The sequence below is a fragment of the Hippoglossus hippoglossus genome, chromosome 6 (genome assembly GCF_009819705.1).
Source record: "Hippoglossus hippoglossus isolate fHipHip1 chromosome 6, fHipHip1.pri, whole genome shotgun sequence".
Taxonomy (NCBI): Eukaryota; Metazoa; Chordata; class Actinopteri; order Pleuronectiformes; family Pleuronectidae; genus Hippoglossus; species Hippoglossus hippoglossus.
Window position 1 is genome coordinate 17,260,457 of NC_047156.1, and position 23,411 is coordinate 17,283,867.

Genomic DNA, 23,411 nt, shown 5'->3' on the forward strand with positions numbered 1-23,411 from the left:
TTAAATCATCTTCATGACAAATGTGCAAACTATGCTGATGAAGACTGCGTGATAGGAATGAAAGAGTGGACCTTACATTGTGATTGTTGTGTCAAGGTACAGTTTCTATTTTGTGATTAATCTTATGGGCAACATCTGAAAGATTAATGTCACATCAAAAGATTTTTAAAAAGTAAATATCCAGTCGACCAAATATAGTCCTAGAATTTGGAGGAGAAGAAAAGTCTCAGGATAATTAAAGGTTGGGGGGAAAGGGATTGATTTTCTTTGTGCTCAACACCAGTAAACTTCTTGATTCTGTTTGAGTTGCAACTTTAAATTGTCTATATCAGCTTTTTGCACCAAACAGCTGCAACTGCTCATTTTCAGGTTTGCTTCTCAAACAAATCTACACACACATTCAGGATAGAAAGGTATCGCCTTGAACAGTATATTGAAAGTAGACCTCAATACAGAAATGGCCTCGGTCTGTTCCTCAGAGTGTCTTTGAAACAAACGTCAAGGTACAAATTCCTGCCGTTTAAAAGAAGTTCAAAAGAAACACTTCAAAAACCCCACAGTGAAACTGGGGAGACTAGTGGAGGCTGGGATGAGACAGAAAGAGTGCTGAAGCATAAAAATGTAGCGAGCGCTCTCGCTGAGAATTTGGACAGCAGCCAGCCCGGCGACAGGAGTGAGCCCAGATAACAGTGAGTCAGTGAGTACCAGGAACCAGCGAGAACCTGTGGGGAAGTATTGGGAAGAGCTGCATCTATTCTAACAGCTGCTGACTGGCCCTTGGGGCAGAGCAGAGCTGCTTGCTGCAGCCATATCCACCATCTCCCCATCTGCACCACGCCACTTCATGTGCATGGGGACATCATTACTTTTTCCATTTCACTCCATGGGACTTCTCCTGTCAAATCAAAAAAAATGACATGAAAAATAATAACTCAGGGCCATGGCAGAACAACAGCTCCAACACCAAAAGGCTGTTTTGCAGATGGAAATTGGTCTTGCATCCACACAATCTGTCCGTCATCAGTGGGGTTATTGCTGCGTCTGCTTTCACAGCAGGGGGTGGCCGAGGCCTGAATTGAACTGACCCTGGGCCGCTGGGAGAAAGCATGTGTACTTAATGACACAACTCCCATTATTTATAACCCCAGTATGTTTGTCACTGCAGAGGACAGGCCTCCCGATGAATAACGATGTTAACACTCGGGAGGCAGGTGCTGGGGCAAAGCGCTGGCTCCACCCGGACAGCGCATTCAAATGTACCGTTAAAGAGTTGTGACTGAATGAAGGTTATTCATTTTAATCACACTACAGCACACCCCTCTCTCCCTCCCACTGTCCCAGGGGGTTGCTATATTTAAGCACTTTTTTCATTTCTTCTTCTTTTTTTGGTCTTGGCTGATGGCAAGGCAATTGCTTTGTGGGATGTCTGCCCTTGAAGAATCAGACAACAGAAGGAGATATTTATACATACTGTAGATGTGGAGCGAGAGCAAGCTGCATCAGATTCGCCACCTTCCTCTTTGACTGCGCAGTGGTAGGAAATCAAATCATTGGCTTTTTTTTACTGCCCACTTTTTTGCTTTTATTTCCCTCTTTTGTTGTTTCCCCTTCAGATACAGAAACAGAAGGGGTGTTGGTTTTGTACCTGCACTATAAGAGTAGCTGTCTGTCCTCGGGGAGAGAGGGGGAGTTTAGTAATGTTTGTCTCCCATTTCTCCCATTCATTCTCCCGCTTTCTAATTGGTCTTCTCCATCTGTTGAGGCCTACACATTGTCTTCTGGGGATGCTATGGCTAAAACATCCTATCAAACACACAAATGCATCTGGGACAGCCTTGTTGGCAGTCTGTCGTAGCAGAGGGTGTGTGTGTGTGTGTGTGATGTATAATCAGAAGACCAGCAGCATACAGCATGGAGATAAGTAGATATAAAGAATACGCGGCACCCAGATATAAAGCTGGCAGGATTGGCTACTTGGAAAATTAATCTATCAGCACACAGCAGATCTGTTGGTGGCGAGTGACATACTTTAATAAGAATTATTTCACCAGATGACGATGTTGACAGATGCCGGAAAACACAGTGTCAGTATTATTGACTGAATGCCAAACCCACATAAACTAAATCTTTTTCCTCTGCAGTCCCCAAAGATGTCGAGGAAACAGAAAAGGTTTTTTTACAGTTCGAAAAAAATGGCAACGTCTTTGGAGTCTCTTCCAATTCCCTCTTGGACTTGTTAATGATATGGGAGATTGTGCTGCTCAAGCTTGTCACTCTTTACATCCTATTGAATAGGAGTTGAACGCTCAGGATCGAGGAGTAGGACGATGTGTTTGTGGTAATGATCACAGCCCATTAACTTTGATGGTTGCCATTTCATAGAAAAGACAATGGGAGCTGGGAACGGTAGCAGCGCAGCTTGTTTTCTGACACAAACATGTGTACACAAAATCGTGGGGGGAAGAGCTCGGAGGAGTAAACTGCGGCAAAGTCCACACAGAATTGATTTCTGGATCCAAATGAGACAACCTCACCTTTGGAGGTAATTGAATGTCACATTAGAGAGGCAGTTGCCGGGATCTATCTCCCTGGATGCTCGGTTGTGATTCCCCTGTGACTTCCAGAAGACAGCGAGGACCGGAGCATCCAGCATCACCACCAGCAGATACATCTGGAATGTAAATGGTGTGCCTGTCATGTGTGTTTCCCAGCATGTGACACTGAGACTGTACGTGCAAGCAAAAGGAGACTGAGCTGCATCTGAAATTAATTGTATTGTCTGGCTTTATTAATGCTGACTGTCTGGGTCGGTTTTCCTCTCTGCCCAACTCAGTTGTCCTGGCTCGGTAAAAACAGGACACACTCCATTTGTCTGTGGCTATTATGTAAAGATAGGGCCATGGATGCCAGAAATCCAACTCTTAAGCTCCTCCACAGGGATTATAGACAATTGGCTAAGAGGAAAAAAACAAATAATCACCTGTTTATGGTTTTGCTGTAATACTTTGAAAAAAAGCTAAAATCCCCACATGGAAATGCAATCATTTCAGGGGAGATATTCCTGCATAGGGCGCCTGCAGGGAGACAAACAGACAGGAAATCCCTTAGGTGGGAGCTGAGCTCACACTTCAACAACGCCGAGACAAACATAACTATCTACGTAGTAATCATCAATCCCACTCTACATAAAGCTTTTAAATTGTTGCAGTTTTTAAGTCAGTGGGATCCAACCAGTACAATAACAGAGGGTGTTGACAGGAGAGAATTTGTCATTTATTTATTTTAACATTTAACTTTAATATGCTTATCTGCGGAGCCCTGGTCACCTAACATACCCCCTGCAATCTGTATTCACTACCACCATGTAACCTTTGAAAAGAAATAACCTAAATTGATTAAGTGTTTTGGTATTTTAACATTTTCACAGCTATGGCTCAGAAGGATCTGGGGCCTCATTTATAACCATTACATACAACAAAAAACAAACTTGAGGGGAGGATGTGCGCACTTCCATGCTAACTCCGACCCATGCGTACCAACATTTTGGAGACGGGAGGTGAACTGAAGCCAGATTGTTGATCCACTTCATATTAACATTAAAACCAACAGCGTTATTTGAGCTCGCGCGACATATCTGTTCCATAAGAACCTTCAATTGAAAATATGTACAACAACTTACATACATATTGTTGTGTCCCATGATGATGACATCTGTGACCTTGGATCTTTGAACTGAGTCAAGTATTACACGGATTGACCCGACCGAAGCGAACCATCCCAGTACAAACACAAAACTCACCACTCTGGTTTATTAGCGGACAGGTCTGTGTGTGGTATGATCAACACTGTATAATATTGACCTTTCTATGTAGAGCCTCTTTTAATCATTTAAATAAATAATTGTGTTAAATTGTATAGATATGGGACATCACAGTTGTCTCTGAATGTAATAATCCTGCTGTTTTGGATGATTAAAATACGTCGATACAGCAAGCTCCGTCACATTCTCAAAGTGTGAAGCGATTCTTTTTTTGCCTTAGATCTTTTTATTTCAGGCTCTGTTCTCTCTATCGTACTCACTCTCACTCACTGTATTATCAGCAGCAGCAGCAGAGTACCAGTGTATTTTCTTTATTAATGATATGACTGCTGTCCCATAAAATCGCTCTTCACCTCCACCCCGATGTCAGTGTGGGAGTTGCTCTTCTTCTTTTCATCGCTTGATGCCATGATTCACTGTGGAAACCCATTGGTCAGCAGGATAATTTAGTATTCATGAATCATGAGGTGCTTTGCATTGACCATTTATGGTTGAATGCTGGCGGGTAGAGGGCGGCACGTGAGGCAGATCCATGCACGAACGTTTCCAGGCGGACTGTGATTTATAACGGGAGCATTGCGGTTTTATATATCAGATTATTTTTTTGCATATGCTATTTTTGGCTTTTGTGCGCACGTACACTTTTAGTAGGAATCATACGCACTATTTTATAAATGAGGCCCCTGGTCCCTAACTGATGATCTCTTTAGTAAAATTAGCATAATTCAATGAAGAAATACTATGTAACAAGTAAGAGCTCTGCATGTTTTACTGAAGTAAAAACAAACAAGAAAGTATTATCAGAAAAATGCACTGGAGCATCAAACTAGGGACGTAAAACCAAGCAGAGACACCGATATCATAGATTTTACAAAAAGGGGAACAAACCATCCAAATTGATCACAAAAAGCAGCATCTCACGCATTACATCATCTGATGGCTCCTCAGCAGTAGACATCAAACAATTAATTTTCTAATTTGAACATTCCTACAATTGACTCCGACTGAAAAACAGAATTATAATGGAATCTCACAGTGAGGAGAATTGTCGCGGCAATTATGTCTCTTCAGAGTGGAAAAAAACCCATGTCCAGATGTGTTCTGAATTTTCATTCAAAATAATAGGAATAAAAATAAACTAGTCCCTATTTATCCAAATGCACTGGGAAAAAGCATCCACTCAGTCACTCTCTGCTAGACATATACTTTATGGCTATTAACGAAAATATGACCCACCTGATTGTCCTTCATACTGATTCTCTTCTATTATTGTCCTCTTCACAGAGGGATCAAACAGTCACTCATTCAGTCCAGAACGTTTTGTCCAAGGTATCAGATCCAGTGGCTTGATAGTATCTCACTTTATGTAGATGATTCATTATTATATGTCACCAACCCTGACACAACCATACCTACAGTTCTAAGAGTTCAGGATCAGTCCATTTGCAAGAATGATGAAGAACATCCCAATCTGCCATTTAAACATTCAGTTAGTTGGGTGTAAAAATCACCAATAACAGTTAAAGTACAGTGGGAAATCAGATCCAAATGTCTATATTTGTTCCAAGCATAATCCAGTTTCATACCACTATAGTTTTTTTACTGCATTCAACCAGATGATCCCCAGTAAAATATTTATGGAGAAACAAAAGGACTCAGGTGGCCTCTCGCTTCTCGACGTGCATATTTTAAAGCCGTCTCCCTGTGGTTAAAGGATTTTTATGGTATGGCTGCTGCATGACTACAGACTGAAATAACCACAAGCAATCCACACTCACTTCCCGCTTTGCGCCACTCATAATTGCCAACACTGGTTAATGATATTTATATAAACTTGGCTGTAACCAAATCACAATGCACTGTATAGCAGTTTAACATTTCTATTCACTCACTTATATCCAATAATGAACTTTCCCAACCATCTTTATCAGAGAAATGCTTCTAAATGTGGTAAATGACAAAGGTAGCATTGCGGATCTGTACATTTATAAAAACTTTGATAAAACTTTTGCTAGGTTTGAACAATTATCAAAAAAATTCTGACTGCCTATTTTTCATTTCTTCCGGTACTTTCAAATCAGGGACAAGGCTCGTTGAAAAATTGCTTATTTTCCTACAACCCCTACCCCAACTATCTTGCCTGGACTTTTTGTTAAAGGTCGATGTGTTAAATAAGTGTAGAGTCTCAATGATTTATTCTCAGATCATGAACATCTCATATTCAAGAACAATAGGGAGATGATCTAAGGGTCTGCTGTCAGATGAGAAATGGGTTATGGCTCTTCCTTTGATCCTTCCCTCTTCTATATGCTCAAGACATAATGTGATACAATTCAAAAGGCTTCATCGGCTCCACCTCTCTGATGACAAACTTATATGAACATGCCCAGACCTAAACTTTACATGTGAAAGGTACAAAGAGATGCCAAATCAGATGCACCCTCAATAACTTCAATTTGTATTTTTAATTAGTTGGATTTTGTTCTTTTTGTTTTTAGTGACCCGTCTCTTTCAGATGTCATTGTTGCAGCTTTTTTTTTAATCATTCCATTATTTCTGTACATATTTACACCTTGAGATAGTGACAGTAACATTTGAAATGAATTATCTATTGATAAAGTATTAAAATATCACCCATATTTTAGGTTGTTGGCTTTGGTAAGTACATGGACGTATGTTCTCTGCTAAGTGCAATTCCAGTTAAATATGTATTCCATCATTGGATTAAAATTATTAATGCATAAGTGAAGTGTGTGAATACACACACACACACACACACACACACACACACACACACACACACACACACACAGACTCCAATGCAGTTTAATCCAAAACATTAGCGAACATTATATCTTTTTTGCCAATAATTTAGGTTGTATTTAAAATCTGAATCTCAAAAATAACTACTAGCCTACTGTACTTCATATTTTCCATACTTTCCACCACAGTGTTCTGCTTAATGAAACATAACCTCACGTGAAGCTAAAATACAATTACAGCAAAGTGTCCTAACCTGCCGCCCCCCCCCCAGCGGGAACATGATGAGTGTCACAGGTGACACATTAGCAAGGGAACACAGGCATCCTGCATGGGGACACTTAATAAAATTCAGCAGAATGACTAAAAAATAACCATCGAAATTACAAAGAAACAGCACTTTAAAATGTTAAAGATTAACAATGTGACGTTAGAGCTTGCAAAAAAACATGCAACATGCAACGACAATTCTAACATCTTAGTTTGTTGTTTTAGCATGCTAACAATTTGCTTATTCACACTAAGCACGAAGTACAGATGATATCGGTGGTAGAAGAAAAGTTAATAAAACGTCTATGAGACTCTTATGCCCTGGTCTTCTCTTTACTCTGCCCTGATTACCTTACAATTATAAGATAACCTGGTATTTTTAGACTTAATCACACCACCCTACTGTTTCATAATTATTGAGTTTACGATTCCCAAGCATTCTAATTCTGCTTTGTTATCATATTAATCTTTTCCTCACTGCTAATCAAGGTGAAGTGTTCTCTGTGTGAGATCTACAGTAAGCTCACGAGGTGTGTGTCAGACACAGGAAAATACAGATTCTGCATCATCTCTGGAGAGTGTAATTGTTACTGGTAAATATATATAGAAGTGATTACTACACATATTTAATACAGGTACTATCAAAAGGAACATTTCTTCTGCCAGGAAGCAGTGCAGAAACCTGAAGATGTCCAGGCAGAGTGCAGCGGGATGCGGGAGAAATACTCTCAGAAAAAACAGGCATCACTAAATCATGAAATGGTATTTTTTAGTGTGGTTGGTGTAGTAAACAACTGAATCACACGATTAGCTGGTGCTTTGTTGGGGCAGGGGGGGGGAGGGGGGGCATTCTGTGGCTATGTGTAAAAGTCGGCACACACCACCGCTCTGTGGGATAATAAATTATCATGAAATACAGGCAGTAGATAGACACTGGCATGTGCTGCCTTCCATCTGTCATGTGACTACTCTGAATTTACAGTGGGTGGCTCCAATAAAAGCATCATCACCATTTCCTGCTGGGGTTATTTTTTAAAAGTCAGCTTGTGGTAATTCAACTGCATCGTATTGTTATGTGCGATTGAAATTTTTACCACCTTTGAATAAATTTCGGATGCACACAAAACAGAGAACTAAAAGAAATAATGCAATTTTTTAGAGTGGCAGTTACTGCAGAGCCAGTTTATTGGAACAGTCTATAATGTGCTGGCTTTATTGTGCCCATCCCCAACATAAAGTGGCTTATAATAGTAACTATAATAGCATCTGGCAGTATCTCATCAGGTATTATAGACTGCTTAATAATAACTGATGTATTTATATTATATTTAAAAAATCCATCACACTTGCATTAGATAAGCTGAAATGATCAGTTGATGGATCTGAAGGTCTGAACCTGACATAAAATAATGGAGCTATATGATCACCACTTAATATGTCATCAATCCATCTGAGGCCGCATGGAGACGGCTAACGAAGAAGGAAATATTGAGACTGCGGTGCGGTCACCGACACACCTGTATATTGGAAATTAGTTAGAGGTGAAAGAGGAAAATGTCGCCCTGCAGCACATGCCCTGTTTAGTTTCTGTTTGACCAAATGGCCTACATTAGGTGATATATTTAGCTATTTATAGGAGCCGGGGCAGGCAGGAAACAGCTGCCATGCGTCAGGGTGACAGGCTGACATCCCTCATCTCAGCAGGACCTCCCTGGCAGGCCGACAGGAGGAAGCTCTTTATACCTAAACTGAAATGGGACATAGCCTCTTATCATTCATACCACATACAGAAACTAATAGTCTATGGAGCCTGTGGCAAAGACTCAACAATGAAACTGGGTTAAGAGTGGCTACTATGGACAGCTTGATTCAAAGCCACACTTGTGCGCCTTACAGAGATCTGTACTCTGCCTTTACAGCAAACACTGTGTATTTCATTCAAGTGGGATCAGTATTGATCACGAGGAGCTTTTATTGCATCCTGGCTGCTGTAAACTGGCACGAGATTCCTCCGCTACTGGCAAAAAGGAAATGGTTCATGAGCGGTGAGACAGAGCTTTGAGCTGACAAACAAGCTCAATCAATATTCATGACTTTGCCATGATGCCGCTCACGTTCAGGTGTTCGGAGTGGGATGGGAACCAAGTTTCAATTAATGTACTCGTATCAAAGTTTTTGCGTTTCTCCGGGAGTCTGATGACAAGAAAGGCCTTCTGTTTGTCGCTGATACATGAAAGTTCATATTGATTTCAACACTCTCACCGAATACAAGAAAGTAACCGGTGTTAACATTACACATCGCTACACGATATAAGTGTGTCACCATGAAATGAATATGTGCTCCGCAGCATTTAAGTGTAGGTAGGTGGAAAAACTAGGGTAACTGTCAAGGTAATGGATTTCTCTCATTTCACCCCAGTTAGTGTTTTGCCGAGAGGCATTAAAAAAGAGTATAAGTGTCTTTTTTTAAAAACCTTATCTAAGGTGATGTCCTATCGCTCTTCAGACGAGGCGGAAGTTGCATTAGTGTTCGAGCTCTTCTCTGTTTAATTCTCGCGGCAGACTGATTATTGCTGTTAGCTACAATCTCTGAATCTCTGCTGATCACAGATGTTGGCTTGTTGGCTGCTGGGCGTTTTTTGATAAAGAGACAAATGTCGAGGGGGAGGAGGGGGAGCGGGTGGTGGTGGTGGTGGGGGGGATTCTCACATTCTCCCTCTCTGGCATTATAAACGCTGGCACTGTTTCAAGATGCCGTGTTTGCTATGCTGTCCCATTCGCCCGAGAAATAATCGGTGCAAGGAGCAATACATCCCACAGTCTTCTCAGTGACAGGAGGGAGGATCATCACCTTCCTCGCAACTTTTCGCTCTTACATCTGTGCCGCAAAGCTGGATTTCGGGGTCAGGAGGCTGGTTCGACTCGGGGAAATTGAGTATAATGAATACTAGTCCCATGTTTACCATAGTGACAGTGGCGTCTATAAATAACAGAACAACTGTTTCCCTTGAAACCAGCACTCATTACATGCCATCACAGGAAACCGTTGAATGTTCAGACAGCCAGAGCAGACTTTGTGTTACAGCTGTCAATGAAAACAAAGGGCAGCTTGTTCTTTCAAAGCTGATAGGTTTAAGAGCGACACAAAAAAGAACAAGGGCAAGGCCGGTGACTTTATATGTTAAACACTACAATTTATTACAGTGATTTTATTCTCTTAATGCTAATGTTCCCGTGTGGGACTTACTCAGATCAATTAATTCCTCTGTTCAACACTATGTGGAGTTGATAATTTGTTTTCTGACCTCACAGTAAAACGCTGACCATGAAAATTTAAATACTTAATTATGAATTACTCTCTAAGGAAACATTCAGCGGCTGTTCTTGACTTATAAACCATTTGTTACACAGTACATGGAAGGTATTGAATTAGAGATCCAACTAAAAGACATGAAATGGCCTGTCTGCGATGAAGGCGCAATAGGTTTGTTAAGGTTTAGGGAAAATTGTGATTTAGATTGGAAGGATTATTTTTTATAAGGAACAATTGTAGTCATACTTTGAAACACAACTGTGAGAGTCAGTTTGAAACAGGAAATGAACAACATTTTTCTCCACGTTAAAGTCCAGTGTTTTGTTGACTCATCTATCCACTTCAGCTTCCTCCCCATGTGGACTCTATGCAGACTGTGTCGATTGAAAATAATGTCCCCTGACTTTCTCCTCGGCTCCTGTCATGATTACTTTGACCACTTGAGGGTTTAATCACTTGAATGTAAACATAGGTTGTTTGTAAGGAACTTGCTCAGACGACTGATGTTGCCATTCTGCCTGAGAGGACAGTCTCAGATGACCACTGTCTTTGCTTTACCATAAATATGAAGCTACAGTTCAGCCTGGAGCTGGTTGGCTGAGCCTTTAGCCTGCAAACTAGAAACAGGGAGAAGTAGCAGGCCTGTCTCTGTAATCACCTCGAAAGCTCACAAATCAACACGATGAATCTTATTTGTTAATCCAATCCATAACACCAAGAGAATGACTCAATGTGGTTTCTTTGCCTGAAAAAGTGACAACAGGACAATAGGAGGAAAAAATAAGTAAAAGAAGAAAAGATTTTCACCCTTTTGCGAACACATGGGTGACATTAAGAAAACAAAGGATGATCAAATTGAGAAACATAAATCACCAATTTGACATAAAGGAAATACAAAAGCAAATAGAGATGTTGCATGTCCTTCACAACATGACAGTTACAGACACTAAAAACTAATGAAAAAAACATTAGGAAAAAAAAGGATATTACTGAATCAAATATGACCATATTGTTGGAACCCTAGGTTGACAATACGACAGCTGTCATTGTTAGAGCATTTTCCAACATCATACACGAGTGGTTGACTTCAGCAATAGGAACCATCTGCTGCATGTTTTTGTGTTTGTATAAAATTACAAAAGAAATGTTGGTGCTGATGAAAATAAATTTAGAAATAGCCTATCAATGATATTAATGATGAAAATGTTCCCCTTATAAAACATGACACACGGCTCTCCCCCACATAATATCACAATACTCTGTGTAATGGTAAAAAGAAACAACTAAAACAATCTCAATATAAGCTTTGTAAGAAGAGTAACAGTAACAATAAGAATCAGTGTTAAGAATATAAGGCTCTATATTTAGACTGGCAATCCCAACACTTTGTATATTTCCTTTTAGAGCACATTTATTGCGATCCTGATAATTGCATGGATCTAATGTTAAGCAGAGGGTAAACTAGAAGACTAAACGAAAAGAGAATCCACTTAGAATACGGTTGTACATTTCAACAAAGTGATGAGGAGGCATTGTGTGTGTCTGCATACCAATCTCCATGACCAGACACGCCATTTTCATCTGTATGTTAATGCTGACTATGTAAATAAGCCATGCAGCACCGGAGGAAGAGATAACTGTTGGGCTTGGTGCAGAAGATAAATTTGCACGCTACAATATTTGATCCACTGATCGCACGACACACACTTAACATCTGATGTCTTTTAGAACATATCAACTTTCCAGATAGGGCACAGACACATAATGGGAAAAGTTTCCTCATTTCATTCACTCACTCAGGCTGGGTCAGGGTTTCTGGGTTTCTGTTAGATTGGATGGAAGTGGAACAAGGCAGAGCAAATGCCTACCAACAACAATGAAATTGAGGTGATGCGTTTTCTCAAATATCACCTTATTTCCTAATGCAGCCACGCCGCATTCATCCTGAGCAACTTAAAGCCGTAAAATTACATTAATCTCCGATGTTGCTTGCAAGACAAAGAATAAGATAAAAATGCTGAGCAGTGGGAAAAAATACTGATGCCGTATTTTATGTCCTCACACTACGTTACCCAGGCCCGAGTGCAGAACGTGCTAGTCTATTTCCCTACTTAATGCAGCACATTCAAAGTGAATTAATGAAAACCCCCCGCGTGGAATGAGTGTTATTGGTGCTGCCTCGAAGACGGGTTGTCAAAGAAATCGAATCAAATGGAAGGACAGCCATTTTGTCCTTGCCATATAGATTATTTATCAATCTGACCATCCGCAGTGACGCATGCCTGCTTTTAGAGTCAGTTCACACACACAGTATCCTCACATCAACCTGCCAGCTGGCCATAATCAGTTTTTCGGTTCAGGGTTGACTGACCACAAATACATTTTCCTTTTGACATTGTATTTCAAATGATATATATATATATATATATATATATATATATACACACACACTGTATATGTGAAACAGCATATCCACAATCAAGTAGAATAAGGCAGATTTTTTTTTATTAATTCTGAATTTTCAATTTTCAATTTACGTATTTTCAATTGAGGATTTGAGTTTTTTTTCTACGACGCTTCTGTCTTTCTGAATAATCTTAATCCTCTCTGAAGAAGGCTGCCTGTTCCCGCCCCTCGCTCTCACTCCTCCATTTTGCAGTAATTTGCATGGGCAGAATCAAGCCCGCACAAAACACATTTCAGTGCCAGGTTCCCCTCATTAAGTCACCTGTCACATCAGGACCATTATAACCAGCCTCACATTAGCATCACCTCTCCTCTCCAATAAAGCACCTGGAGGAGTACTGAGCCTATAGGCTAATGGCAGCCTACACATCGCACATCAGCCACTTCTAGTTTACGTGGTTATACATCACGTCGTTCAGAATGCTGATTGAATTGCTGATTTTCATAATGTGCACAACATACACAATGGCAAGTGGTGTAATGTATTGTACTGAACACAGAAATTACACTGATTGCAGCACATAATCAAAGGCACCAAATGTTCTCACTGACTGTCGAGCTCAGTTGAAAAAAAAAAGTGAAAATCCTCTTCATGGAAACTTAGCCAACCACATGAATACTATATCATTAAGACTGCATTCGTTATCTCTTGGTTACAGATACAGTAAAAGCCCCCCCCCCAGACTGTTCCTGTAGACTTCAGTTACATTTGACATGCAGCGAGGGGTTTGGACTTCAAAAAGCTTTGCTCTGCACCATATTGAATCCTGAAGTTAATGCTTTGCATTGTAGGCTTTGATTGCCATGGGGCTAAGGTGTCAAAACTGGCAAGCATGATAATGGTTATACATCTGGTGGTTTATGGGCCCTATGGTGACCCTTGTGTCTGTTAACCTTGCCTCCTCTGTCTTATAAATCCTACCCTGAGAGGTTTATAGGGCTCACTTGTCAAGCCTTTCCATGTCGTATTTGGTGGATGGAGCTGTAGCACAGACAAACTACACTGTGATAAATTCTGTATCTGTTGAGACTCAATGCAATGCACAGCCATATGTGTTGTGCCGTAGGACAGTGCACAGAGTAAATGTCACAACAAATCAGTAATTAGAATGATCACTATTCTCTGCATTATCCAGAGGCATAGGCCAAAAGAAAGGTGCTGATACGAGGATTGCGAGTTTAGTGTGTGTGTTTGAAAATAACATTTGTGTCAGAAGCTGAGGCCAGTTAGGTCTATCAAAGGTAATGTCTGTGTCCGGAGGAACGTGTGTGCCTCTGTGCCAGACAAAACCCTGTCCTCCGTTATCCTCTTCCCTTGTGGGTTGCGCTTGACTTCCACTGTTTTCACAGCTGCTCTCAACAGTGCACTCCATTACACCTTAAATCACTTAAAAGATCTGAAGCACCAAAAATTCCCTTAGCAGCTAATTCAGTCTGACTGTGTGGATCATCCAGAGAAAACAAGAGCACACGAAAACACCGGATTCAGGCCTAATAAAGTGCAACGCTATCTCTATATTGGAATCTATCGCTGCCTTAAATGGACAATATTAAATCAAGTCACAAAATTATACTCTGAGACCAGTGCGGTTTTCACAGATATTGGAGAACACAGTAGCGCAGATAACAATCGCATATTTTACACCCAGTCTCTCAGTTCTTGAAGATCTTGGCAGCCGCATTCTCACAGAGGCAGATTCTACTTTGTAGGGTGTCTGAAAGCAGCCACAGAGATTAAGCTCAATAAATAAGGTGGGATAAGTGGTTCTTTTCCTGTGTTTGGTGCCATAGAGCAGTAGACACAGAGGCGTGACACACAGCTGCACAGTGCTATTGATTCTCCAATGGTCTCCAGGCACCATTCAGGCTGCCTGCCAAGTGCCTCTGAACAGGAGCCCCTGCTCTCACAATATCTGCACGTCTGCTTAAGCACAATCAATGGGCCATCAGCAGCGGAGAGAACGCACACCACTGTCTTTACTTCAGGGTGCAAGTCAGGGAAATTGAAAATATATGTAGTGGAAAGGCATCATGATACTATGATGATGGCATAAAACACCATTGACAATCAGAATGAAATCAAATGCTTTCAGAGGCCACAGATGGAGGATGCAGCCAGTAGCACCATCGCTGGTCTTTACAGAGCTTATTTGTCAGCCAATGAAAAGACTACCCCATTCACATAGATAACTATTTGCTTGACATGGATCTCTTTTTCTGCATGCTGAGCTCTGAAACACCTGACCTATCCCTGATCACTTGAGCATTTGCAGGTTAGTGGAGGAGAGCACAACAGCAGACATTTCCCCCACTTCAGTGTAAACCGGAGACAACGACAACCGCAATTAAATTCTACAGGCGTTGCGTGAGATGTGTTTTTTAAAAGCACTCTTTAAGACAATGATGGATCATGAGAAGAAGCCGACTTTGTCTTTCAGTGATAAGCATTCAGCCTCTCCACCGGTGGTCCACTATGCAGCATTTTTGCGCCACTGCAAGGCTTCAGTTTTAGGTTGCAAATCTGTCAGCCGGGCTGTCATGGCTCACAATGGAGTGACAGAAAACGTCCCCATTACCAAGGACATTTCAGTTTTATTTTCACACGGCAGAACATCTTTTTCAAATCCATCTTAAGCAACACAAAGGGGATTCCTGGCTGAATGCAGCAAAATCTTTGTTGCTCCCCAAAGATAAATAATGCACCCTCTTACACAACTCGTCTTTCATCTCCGTTTTGAATCTGAAAGGAAAGTGTGGCCGACGCAGCGTTACGTTCGAGGTGGCAGCTTCAATCATCAGCTCGTGCTTATCACTAATCATTCTCTCAATGGACATTTCGAGGGTGAGTAGTAGTTTGACTGGTATTGAGTGAGTGCAAGGGGAAGCTTTGTATGCAATTAAGAAGAAAGAAAATCCACTAATGCATTGTCAACACAGCATGAGAGCTGACACATAGATATTAGTGACCGATAGTTTGAATGATAAAAAAATATATGTTGCCTGCAGATCTGAAGCATAACCAGGTGCAGAGTAGCTGCAACAATGCAGATATAAGGACAGACAAAAACAAGAAGCATCATATCTAATGTATGGAATGTCAATTCAAAACATTATGCATCATTAACACAAATAAGACAGAAAACTGTCTATTTAAAGCTTATATTCATAGAATTATGCCTGACACATCTCAAACATGTAGTTATACGCACAAAGCCACATTTACACACACATATACACACCCACAGACACACAGCAAGGACACACAAGTACACACAGCCAGTGGCAATTTGTTTTGCAATGTTTGATCCTTGATGTTATGACTTTGAAATTAAAAGACAACATTATTTCAACAGGACCTCATTTCTGTGTCATCAGTGAAGAGGACTAACATCGCCTGAGAGGCTGGGCACAGACTGGCACATGCAGCAGTGAGTAAAGAAGACACCAGGATATTTTTACGCACAAATAAGAAATGGTGTGATCATTATTTCCCTCTGCATAGCTTGCAATCGCACTTCAAGCAGCCAAACGCTGCATTCGTTTTATGAATCCGAACTGATGAAAACCAAATGGCAGCTGCTCGGCTCACTGACACAACTTTTCAGCACCTTGGAAAGCGCACCGCCCCATGGGTGCTGAGCTGGGGTGAATGACGGCAATAATAATAATAATAGTAGTAATAATAATAACTCAGGCCCCGCAGCTGAGCGGCTGGATGCACTCATCAATACAAATTAATTTGATGTAATCTTCTTAACAGTGTTTAATTATTTAATGCTACATCAGCACATAGTACAGCTGACATTGTTCATGAGCATGAAATTAGCATTCAAATATTTACTGTACCTCGGTGAAAGGAGGAGAAAGAGACAGGAGCTGAGAGAGAATGAAGGAGAGACAGAGGAGGAGGTGTGTGTGTGTGTGTGTGTGTGTGTGTGTGTGTGTGTGTGTGTGTGTGTGTGTGTGTGTTATTCAGATATCTTTGTGAGGACCATTTGAGCCCACAACCTACAGAGTGAGGACATTTTGGCTTGTCCCAAAATGTCCTCACTTTCCCAAAATGTCTGACCAACTTTAAATGGACTGTTTCCGGGTTAAGACTTGGTTTTAGGGTTAGGAATAGACATAGGTTTAGGTTAGGGTAAGGTTTAGGTATTTAGTTTTGATGGTTAAGGTTAGGGTTAGGGACTAGGGAGCATGAAATTTGCCATGGATTTTTTGTGTGAAGCACTTTGTAACCTTATTTAGATAAGTGCTATACAAATACAGTTATTGTTATTATTATAGTGAACGCATTATGCCAATGAGTCTCCTAACTACCATAGATGTAGAAACGTGTGTGTGTGCTTCTATACTCGTTTTGGTTGCCTCTATGGGACCTTTTCCAGCATAAACACTGACCTTGTCAGGACCAGTAGACCTAATGGGGGCGAAAGCCATGGTCCAAATGAGGTGGTTAGGTTAAGGTTAGGCTGAGGTATGAATTGGTCCTGGTTAGGGATAAGGTTTTGGTTAGGCACGCCACAATGAATGGAAGTCAAAGAAAAGTCCTACAATGGTTAGCTGTGAAAAGTGAAACTGTGTGTGTTTGAGTGTATGTGTGTGTTCCAGATGTTACTCTTGTTGTGGGGACCCAAATCTATCTACAAAGTCACATTATGGGGATTTGTTTTCCTAATGGGGATTAAAATCTAGTCCCCATTCATAACATTTTAAGGTGAAGAATGTTTTAAGATTACATTACGATTAGATTAAGGTTAGGTTAAATTTTGATTTAGGTTAAGGGTTATGGTTAGACCTTAATAACTATGATTAAGGTTAGAGTGAGTCTCAAGTAAATCAATGAAGGCAATGTAATGTTCTTTGACATTACATTTGTCATGGAAACACAGCTCTTTCTCTCTCGGTGTGTGTGTGTGTGTGTGTGTGTGTGTGTGTGTGTGTGTGTGTGTGTGTGTGTGTGTGTGTGTGTGTGTGTGTGTGTGTGTGGCCTGTACACTTGTGCCTCTCTGGCCTGCGGTATGCAGGATCTTAACCAGTTAGGAGCCTCATTCTGTCTTTCTTCCGTCCAATGACCTCTCCTTCCTGTTATTTGGACTTTTTTTTCCCCAACCACAAACCTCTCCACCGTCTGTTGTTTGGCCACAATGTGTTTTTTCCCCATTGTGCTGACCTTTCCAGAAAAGCTCATCCAATAACAACAAGCAGGGAAGTGGGTTAACCTTCGGATGAGAGGTGGTGGTGAGGTGCAGCCTCATTGAAAGGCAGTGAATGGCGCACACAAAGCACACCAATGCCGTCCTCTGATTGGCTGAGCATCCACCGGGGCAGATAATAGGCCCAATAAACGCACACCTGTGGCCTCTGCACAACCAGCTAAAACAATGGCGGAAGAATTTGTGCTAATTAGCCTCTGTGTCGCCCAGCATGCTAATTTCACTGCTCAGGAATTAGAGGCATACAAATGGTTCATTACTGGGTGTTGTCATTGTAATGAAGCAACATGGGGACTCGTGTTTGAGAGAAAAGTGGGTGTTTCATGGAGGTGAAGAGAAAACTGAGAGGGTGAGTTGAGCGTGTTCAGCTCCAACAGCTAACAGGCTTACCCCAGTGTTGTCATGGTGACGATGGTGTACCAGAACGCAGCGGGGATGCTGGTGAACTTGGTGGCTGAGGAGCCTTTCTCTGCATAAAACATGACCGTGGCGAAGATGATGATGGCCATGGTGAGGGAGAAGAGCAGGAAGCCCAGCTCGGAGGCGCAGCTCTTCAGCGTGTAGCCCAGGATGCGCAGCCCCGCGGAGTGCCGGGAGAACTTGAAAATCCGAAAGACCCGGAAGACTCTGAGGGTGACGAAGGCGCCGCTCACCTGGTCGTTGTCGGTCATGACCAGGCCGATGTAGTAAGGCATGATGGCCACCACGTCAATGACGCTCATCACGCTCTTCATGAACTTGTAGCGGCTGGGGGCCGCGATCAGGCGGAGGAGATACTCGACGGTGAATATCATGACGCAAGCAGTGTCCAAACAAAAGAAGGCCAGCGCGTACCGGTCCCCGCAGGAAAGCTCCTTGGACCTGTTGGGCAGAGACCCGCACGGAACCGTCTCCACCACGTTGGCCATGACCGATATGGCGATGAAGAAGCCGGTGACATAGTAGAAGACCAGAGCTAAGGTGCTGGTGTGGGGGTTTTCAAAAGCCCGCCACAGGAACTCCCGGTACGTCAGGTTCACCGGCGTGACGTCATTGCTATTGTCTAAGTCCTCGTCGTCCTGGAGCCTCTCCGCGTTTTCTCGCCTCCGGTCCTTGTACTCCTCATAGCAGCAGTCCCCGATGATCTCCGGGATGATGCCGAAGAAGGCGAGCTCCTCGTCGTAGGCAGATATGCACTCCTGGCGCGGATAGTGTAGCTTCCCCGTGCGGTAGAAATTGAGTATGTGTCTGAAGATGTCCGGGTCGCGGTCGAAAAAGTACTCTTTCGTCTCCTCGTGGAAAAAGAAGTCCCTCTCCGTGCTCCCCAGCAAAGTGTCCGGGTAGCGCTCCAAAGTGTTCCGCCACGTCTGGAACTTGGTGCCGCTCACGTTGAGGATGATGAGTCCGTCCTTGGCTTTCTTCCTCTCCTGGGGAGGGATGGGCATCGGGGTGCTCGCCACGGGCATCCATCCTATGGCCGCCGCTCGGGCGAAGGGGAGCCAAGCCGCTACACCTGCTGCCATGCTGACCTGTGCTAGTGTTTCAGAAACGACCCCGCTCCGCTGATCACCGGGCTACGACTCGGAGATGAATTGCATCTGCAGGGAGAGCAGCAGATACAGAGACAAGCGGTGGTTATAGGCTGCAGAAGCACCTGAGCTGATAGGAAAACACACAGACCCATTTACTTGTGCTGATATTGCGCATAGCTCTGTTGAGTAGCCTATCACTCTCCAGCCTTATACCCACAGTGGAACTGTTCAGCTATGGAAGAGCCTACTTTGCGGCAGAATATGAATTGGATCTCGAGACCGTCACCCATCAATAAGCAGGAATGTGTGTTTTTCTCTGCCCCCAATAGTGAAGTGAAAGAAAACCCACCTCAGGAAAGGCTGCTCTTTAAACTGTATCCACGGGGAGTTGGAATAAAAACACCAATCCTCGGTAGAGAACACTTGCGATTACGCCTCCCATCTATCTGTCACTGCAGCCAGGCGATAGAGGAAAACGGTACAATAGCGTCGCATCAACAAGTTCAACAATTCAAGCGGCAGTTTCTCAGCAGAAAGTGGCCGTTCAGCCCAGGCGCGATCCTTTCTTCCCTTTTCTTTTCCCCTTTTCCTCTTGTTACCATCCGCAAAAGGCAGCGGCGCTCAGTTGCATGCGTTTTCCCCTCTCGTTGCAGCTATACTCCTCAATAAACTCCTGTTCCTCTCGTCGACTGCAAGACCACCCTCCCCCCTCTTTTTCAGCACCAAGCATCAGCCAGGCTGTGGAGAGAGGAGAGAAAATCATATGCAGTAGAGAGAGAGAGAGCGAGAGAGAGAGAGAGAGAGAGAGCGAGAGAGAGGAGTGGTCCTATATCTGCACCCAGAAATTCCTCTGCTGCTTCACCGTGGGGGAACTAATCAATGCGTAATGGTAGAGTAATGTCAATAGGCGGCTTCGCAAAAAGCCCCGAGTTACGGTTTGCGTTTGCGTTGCGCACCACGGACCCTCACTATTCCACTTAACGTCGTTAATATGAAGGCGCGAACTATAGGGGGGCTTGTTTCATGTGGGGGTCGTAATTTGTTTGTTTTTTTGTCCGCATTGACACAATAACGCATGAAGTGCATTGAAGTTTCTCTGTGGTCCCTGAAAGGAGAAATAACACGTGTGGTCCACTCGGTGTGCAGAGTTGAGAGTGGTGCCCTTGTTTGATTTATGTGTTAAAATGCTGCAACATGTATTGATTGCAATATAAGATTTTTTTTTTTTTTTTTTTTCTGTGGGAGAAATAAATGTAAGGATTTCAGATCTGCAACAAATCTTGATCGATATTGTTCTTTCCAATTGCATCACTCTCTTACACAGCCTCAAAGGTCAACACTATCTGACTGCACCGCTCTACTGACATTTTCCAAAATAACCATAATCAATGAAATGTCTCTTGTTGTTCCATATCGCAACGCTGGCGTCTCCCGCGGGACCCGAGACAGCTGCGTCCGCCGTGAAAGCATGTGTCGCGCCGCGGCACCATATTTGGCTGCGGATCCACGCATCAGGGACACGCGGAGCACGTTCCCACACATTTGAATTCCCTTGTTTTTCAGCACCACGGACAGCACCCGAGCTCTCATGCAGCCACGGGGCTTCACGGGCGCCTCAGTCAGTATCAGCACATACAGCTGCTGAGCTTCTGCGAAATAGATGGCCTCTCTGACCATTAACCCAGACTCACTCCCTTTCGGGAAATTTACTGCAGCTGTTGCGCTTATCCAAAGTACTGTAATTTGCAACAAGTGAGTAGGAAGGGGGATCGGTGTCTCGCTCAAGGACAGCTCGACAGTATAAGTGGCCGCTGATGGACACGTCAGATTTTGCACAAGCCAGACCTGTGGCCTTTTGGCTTCCGGATCCCCAGCCAGTGCACTACACTCGCACCCAGAACTCTGGTCCCCTCTGGCGCAACGCCGAGTTTTTTGTAGGATGAATGCACAGGACTGTCAGAAGTCCCATTAGTGTATGCTGAGCATGTCAGAGCACACTCAGTGTTCAGTTTGAGCAGTCAGGCCCAGGGGCTATGTATTCATTAGGGCATTTAAATATTCCAGTGGTTGCCAAATGGCACCAAACGCAGGCGTCCCAGCTGAGCTCGACGCCAGACTAGCTGCAAGCTTGTCAGAGCACAGATAGCCACAGTGTTTTTATTTAAAAGGTAGTCACAGGGGTTATTTGTCATTTAAATATCATTTCATTTATGCAAAGCAATTTGGAAAAATCTTCGGAATTATTGGTAATATTTGCTTTGTACATTCAATGTGACAAAATTAAATTAGGGTTTTTTAATCTATAATTCCTTATATATCCATTTGCCTTTGTCTATCCTGTGTTGTTTAGACCAACTAACCCTAACACTGTGATTAACTACGTCTGTCCTTCACTTAAATATGAACCAAATGTTCTATAAGTCTATTTTAAGGGGATATAACACTGAATCGGCATAAAACAAAGGCAAAGACCATGCAGGGTCAAATTCAGTGTTATATCCCCTTAAAATAGACCTTAATGGGCATTTGATTAATATGTAAGTGTAGGATAAATGTGGTTTATTAAAGACTGGTCATTCTTCCTGGTATTGCTTTGTGGTGTTTGTCTCTGTCAGAAACACATAATCCAAGATGCTGAAATACTTTATGAACACTGTCTATATTTCAAGAAGTTCCAAGGTCATTTCAGATGATTGATGTTGACGCAGAGCCGTGCAGAAGATTTAATTACATCGTCTGTGTGTTTATGGATTTACTTTTTGCATCAAGTAATTAGCATGTGTCCTTAACAAGGTTGAACAACTCATCCTTGGTTGTTTTTTTTCCCGTGGACATCAGTTCAAAGACGGAAGTCACAGGTTTGGATGTTGCATGAATCTCATTAACATTAAGGTTTTCCGTGTCTCGCAGTCGTAATAAAACATGATCAGGCCCTTGTCCCTTCCAGTTACATGGAGCCTGCTGACATTTTGAACTTAAAGTGTCGCCAAAGCCTTTGGGATTAGGTTGTGCAACAGGATATATTTTGAAAACAGATCCTTAAATGGGCTCTGTGTTGTGACGCAGGGACGCAAAACCAACACACACACTGTCACTCTGATAAACCAACAAAGACATTCATGTTGGCTCTCGCTCTCTCTCTCGCGCGCGCTCTCGCTCTCGCTCTCTCTCACACACACACACACACACACACACACAGCCATCTCTTTTTTCCCATTTGATCCTTTGACTATAACAGTCTGTCCACAATCGTACCCTGATGTCGCCCACACCACAGCCTGTTTTCTGTATTTCTATATTTAGTCTGCTCAGTGACTGAGATGATTTAACAGATGAGTCCCCTTCACTAGAGACTTGCCATGCCTTGTTAAGGAAGAAGTAAAGGGGGGGCAGCCATTTAATGCGGGTCATTGATAGGGAAACTCAAAATATTTGAAACCGTTAAAGTGATTTTCTAAATTTAAACCAGAAATACCAAGTGGGCAGAACAAATCATCCACAGTGCAAATATTTGCCTCAATGCTTACAATGCCTTTTAAAGAAAATCATATAGACCACTGTTCTGCACTGTGGTTGAAGTGGAACAGGGGTCTAGTTTAACCTTATAATAAACTTTACTTTTATGGAGCATTTCAACGAGATGCAAAGATCATGACAAGTGATAAAAGGATAATAAATAAAAATCCAATAGGATGAGCAGTAAAAAATCAGAGAAAGAAAAAAAAAAAAAAGGTTAGAGACGAATAAAACCGGCAAATTACACGTATAGTAGCCTATTTCAAGGCTGGAAACACCGTGGCATGTTTTATGACATGCTTCTAATGAAGTCATGAATCGTGCTCATGACCTCTGGACACAATGACATGCTTACATCCTCAGGTGAACGGCCCACAGCGGCACAGCCCATCTCCCACCACGTCATCTCCCTCAGCCGCCTCTGCCTTTTCCTCAGCACTAATGAGTTATTGACCCCCCGTGGATGTGTAAAATAGAGTAGGTCTTCTTGGTTCTTTATTGCATGTGGCAGCTGGTGTGTTTGTGTCCGTGTGCATGTG

General features: G+C 42.5%; 1 protein-coding gene across 3 annotated transcripts in view; it reads right to left on the bottom strand.

The window, feature by feature from the left end:
* Positions 1 to 20,146, bottom strand: part of LOC117763332 (potassium voltage-gated channel subfamily D member 2-like) — a 35,132-nt gene extending 14,986 nt beyond the window's left edge. The window contains exons 1-2 of one of the 3 annotated variants that reach the window (XM_034588359.1): positions 19,706 to 20,138; positions 18,236 to 19,422 (exon numbers count right to left, since the gene is read on the bottom strand). In XM_034588359.1, the coding sequence (XP_034444250.1) occupies positions 18,236 to 19,347 (1,112 nt within the window). In that variant the 5' untranslated portion in view covers positions 19,348 to 19,422; positions 19,706 to 20,138. Of the gene's footprint in view, positions 1 to 18,235; positions 19,423 to 19,705 lie in introns of all 3 variants that reach the window. The other 2 variants (XM_034588361.1, XM_034588362.1) reach the window with 2 other exon arrangements.
* Positions 20,147 to 23,411: the final 3,265 nt, after the last annotated feature.